The sequence below is a fragment of the Rhinopithecus bieti genome, unplaced genomic scaffold (assembly GCF_001698545.2).
Source record: "Rhinopithecus bieti isolate Rb0 unplaced genomic scaffold, ASM169854v2 scaffold_74595, whole genome shotgun sequence".
NCBI lineage: Eukaryota > Metazoa > Chordata > Mammalia > Primates > Cercopithecidae > Rhinopithecus > Rhinopithecus bieti.
The window spans coordinates 492842-496709 of NW_016827607.1; the positions used below are offsets into that span (position 1 = coordinate 492842).

The window sequence follows — 3868 nt, forward strand, 5'->3', positions numbered from 1 at the left end:
CCACCTCTGCCTCCCAAGTAGCACACCACCATGCTGATTTTTCTGTTTTGGTTTGGTTTGGTTTGGTTTGGTTTTTTTAGAGGTGGGATCTTGCTATGTTGCCCAGGCTGGTCCGAAACTCTGGCCTCAAGCAGTCCTCCAGCCTTAGCTTCCCAAAGTGCTGGGATATCTGATCTGTGTTACAACCCTATGAGGCTGTGGCCATCACCATTGCCATTTCCAGACGAAACTAGCCACCATGCCCCGCCAAGGTCATTAGTTTTTTTCTCTTTCTTTTTTGAAATAGAGATGGGGTCTCACTATGTTGCCCAGGCTGGTCTTGAACTCCCAGGCTCAAGTGATCCTCCTGCCTTTATCTCCCAAAGTGCTGAGATTACAGGTGTGAGCCACAGTGCCCAGCTCAGGGTCATTATTTTTTACTGAGCCTGTCCAGTGGGAAGAAACGACAGTAGTAAAGTGATACCTCTTTCTAGAGCATGTCCATCTGCCCGCTGCCACAATGCTACCCAGCTTAGAGTCCCATTTGCCAATGTCAAGCCCCTCACAAAACGCATGACAGATTATGAGAAAAATTCAATATAATTTATTAAATAGATTCCTAGGGCTCCCCCAGGGAGCATTAACAACTTTTAGTACAATAAATATCAATAAATTAACATAACTGCCACCTCCTGCCCTCACAAGGGTATAATAAGTAAGGTTTAAGCCTCCTGAAGAAAAGCATTCCATACATACCAAGACTAATAACAATAACCTAATGTTTTTCAAGGTAATTCACAAATTTACATCTCAGCCCTCCCAGGAGTAGCCCATCTGAGGGGTCACTGAGATTATTCATTGGAAAAATGTACTTAAGGAATCACGGCAGAGTTCCCACACTTAGCTGTCGGTCATCTTTTTAAGGCTCCTTAAATTCCTGCCATTCTGAAAGGAAGAGATGGCCTTAAGTGGTGGCCTGCTGGGCTCCAGAAGTCAATGATTTTAATGCAAGGTCCATGCACTCTGAAAACTGTTGAGAAATAGTCAGGATGAAGCGTTTACATTCATGGGTGTCTGTTGGCACAGAAATGTTTGTTTCTGGTGCATCTTGAAATATGAGTTTGTCGAGGTGCTCTATGATCTCATCAATAACAGATTTGTTGTCTAACTGTCTGATTGTCTTGAGATATGCCCGGATGGCTGGGCTGTGGATGATGTTTGGCGGCTGGGCATCAGGGGTGAGACACGGCAGCGTGTAATTCTGGGACACGAGCACCCCCTTGTCTTCCTCCACCTGTGGAATGAGGAGAAATGGTGAGTGTTGGGTTTGCGATAACAGCGGCAAGTCCTGACAGTGAATGTTTGCATGCTTCCTCCACAACCTGCCTGGTGGATATATTTATCTGATCAGTATCACAACCCTATGAGGTTATGCCATCACTAACCCCATTTCCAGATGAAACTAGAGCTTAGGTGGCCGCAGTCCTGAAGCCTGTGCTCAGAACCACTGACCCATCCAGCTGAGGCCTCCCCAGCCTTCCAGAACCCACTGTCACGTGCTCAGGGTGGTGGAAACTACAGCACATCTGGCCTTCCATGGACTTCCGCCCTTTGTACTCTGTGTTAAAGCCACATATGCTCCACTTATAGAGGAGAGTGTTAGGCTTGTCCAGAAAGGCATCCAAGATACAGGGGAGAGTTTTCCCAAACCAACCAAGGAGTCTGGACCACTCCCTCCCTGCCCTCTTTCTAAGGACTAACCATTTTTGAGTCAGACCAAATTGCCAGCAGCACCTCATCAACCTGAACTGCCCAGTCATCTTTGGTTGGTAACAACCTCTGCCTTTTATAAAAGCCAAGGCTAAAGTCTAAATGCCAAGGCAGATGAGAAGGATAATGCCAATTTCATGAATTGCTTCCAAGTTTGGGTATTTGTTCGTTTGATCAAAGCTATCTTGGCTGGGCACAGTGGCTAATGCCTGTAATCCCAGCACTTTGGGAGGCCGAGGCAAGCAGATCACTTGAGGTCAGGAGTTCGAGACCAGCCTGGCCAACATGGAGAAATTCTGTCTTTACTAAAAATATGAAAATTAGCCAGGCGTGGTGGCATGTGCCTGTACTCCCAGCTACTCGGGAGGCTGATGCAGGAGAATCGCTTGAACCCATGAAGCAGAGGTTGCAGTGAGCCAAGATCACACCACTGCACTCCAGCCTGGGCGACAGAGTGAGACTCTATCTCAAAAAAAAAAAAAAAAAGCCATCTTCTCCTGTCTAGTTGCCCCCATCCCTTCCTGGCATAGCCACAGCCCTGGCTTCAGGTCTGGAGAGATGAGCCTCTTCGGAGGGCAATGGAAGGCATTTTTAAGAAATCGTTTAGAAAAGAAATCTCTAGGACACTCACATCTTTCAAAAGCATCTTCGAGAGGGACTGTAATTCCTCGACTATTTTCTGTATATCACTTGGTCGTAGGAAATGGACGGGCAACGTGTGGGAGGTCAGCCAGCCTCCCAGGCAGCACAGCAGAAACAGCACAGACGTCGTGGGGCCTGGAGAGAGAACGATGCCGTGAACGCATGCATCACACACCCCTGTCCACCCGGCTCCCCCTGCAGCTGTGCTGAGCCAACCCTGGGGGCAGTGCTTCCAGAATCTTCCTGGTGAGATAAGATGATGCCCAAGACTCTGGAAGCACCAGGACCAGCGAGCAATACCTGAGTGAGAGGCCATGGCGAGACAGAGCAAGGCCAGCTTCGGTGGGGGCTTCTGGAGCCAGATGTGTTCGCCATGGCTGTCTGGAGATATATAAAGGGCCAGGGTGAGGAGGAAGAGCAGTCAGCGTCCCGCCCATGGTAAAACCATTTACTCAGCTTTTCTCCAGAAAACACACAAAGTTCTGCTGGCCACGGCTGAGTGAAAGGGCTGAAAGGAAATGCTGAGGTTACCCTCGAGGTGGGCAGATGCCTGACTCAGACACACACATACTTCACAAAAAGACACATGCATGCATCTTTGCCTTTCTTCGTGGAAGGAACCTGTTGATTTGACTAGACAAAATTTTAAAGCCTAGGGTTGACAGACACAACTGTACCACCAAGGAGCAGGTGACTTCCAGGAGTTCAAGGCCAGCACCCACAGGGAATTTCTGGGGAGGAAATGTGAAGCTGGCATGAGATGTGCGGAATGCGGTATCTCTGGAAATTTCTGCAGTATATGCCCACGCCGGTGTGCAGGGACGGCCCCGTAACTGCTGTGAGTGTGGTGGGTCGAAGGCTTCATCTCAACTCCGTGTGTCCTTGGACATCACTGGACTCTCCATCGTGCCTCTGCAATCTCAGGGCCCAGAACCAGAGGCTGTGCTCCAGAGTTACTGCTTGAAATCCTTGTTCATATCTTTTTTTTTTTTTTTTTTTTTTGAGATGGAGTCTCGCTCTGTCACCCAGGCTGGAGTGCAGTGGCCTGATCATTGCAACCTCCGCATCCCGGGCTCAAGAAATTCTCATGCCTCAGTCTCAGCCTCCCAAGTAGCTGAGACTACAGGCATGTGCCACCACACCCAGCTAATTTTTGTATTTTTAGTAGAGACGGTGTTTCACCATGTTCGCCAGGCTGGTCTTGAACTCCTGACCTCAGGTGACCCGCACACCTTGGATTACAGGTGTGAGCCACCGCGCCCAGCCTGCCCGGCTAAGTTTTAAAATTTTTTCATAGAGACAGGGTTTCACCATGTTGCCCAGGCTGGTCTCAAACTTCTGGGCTCATCCTCCCACCTTGGCCTCCCAAAGTGCTGAGATTACAGGCATGAGCGACTGCACCCGGCCTCCTTATTCATATTTTAGTGCCAGCTTTGATCAGGCCCTTTTCTTTTTTTTTTTTTTTTTTTTTTTTTTT

At 48.6% G+C, this 3868-nt stretch overlaps 1 protein-coding gene across 2 annotated transcripts; it reads right to left on the reverse strand.

Annotated features, from left to right (window-relative positions):
• Positions 1–531: 531 nt before the first annotated feature.
• IL31 (interleukin 31) lies at positions 532–3345 on the reverse strand. Of its 2 annotated transcripts, XM_017864003.1 has the most exons (3): positions 2692–3345; positions 2381–2526; positions 532–1273 (listed from the first exon to the last, which is right to left on the reverse strand). In XM_017864003.1, the coding sequence occupies exons 1-3, from the start codon at positions 2705–2707 to the stop codon at positions 944–946; spliced, it is 492 nt and encodes a 163-aa protein (XP_017719492.1). In that variant the 5' UTR covers positions 2708–3345; the 3' UTR covers positions 532–943. The 2 variants fall into 2 exon arrangements, with proteins under 2 accessions (XP_017719492.1, XP_017719491.1); XM_017864002.1 differs by having other exon boundaries at positions 2381–3345.
• Between the last annotated feature and the right edge of the window lie 523 nt (positions 3346–3868).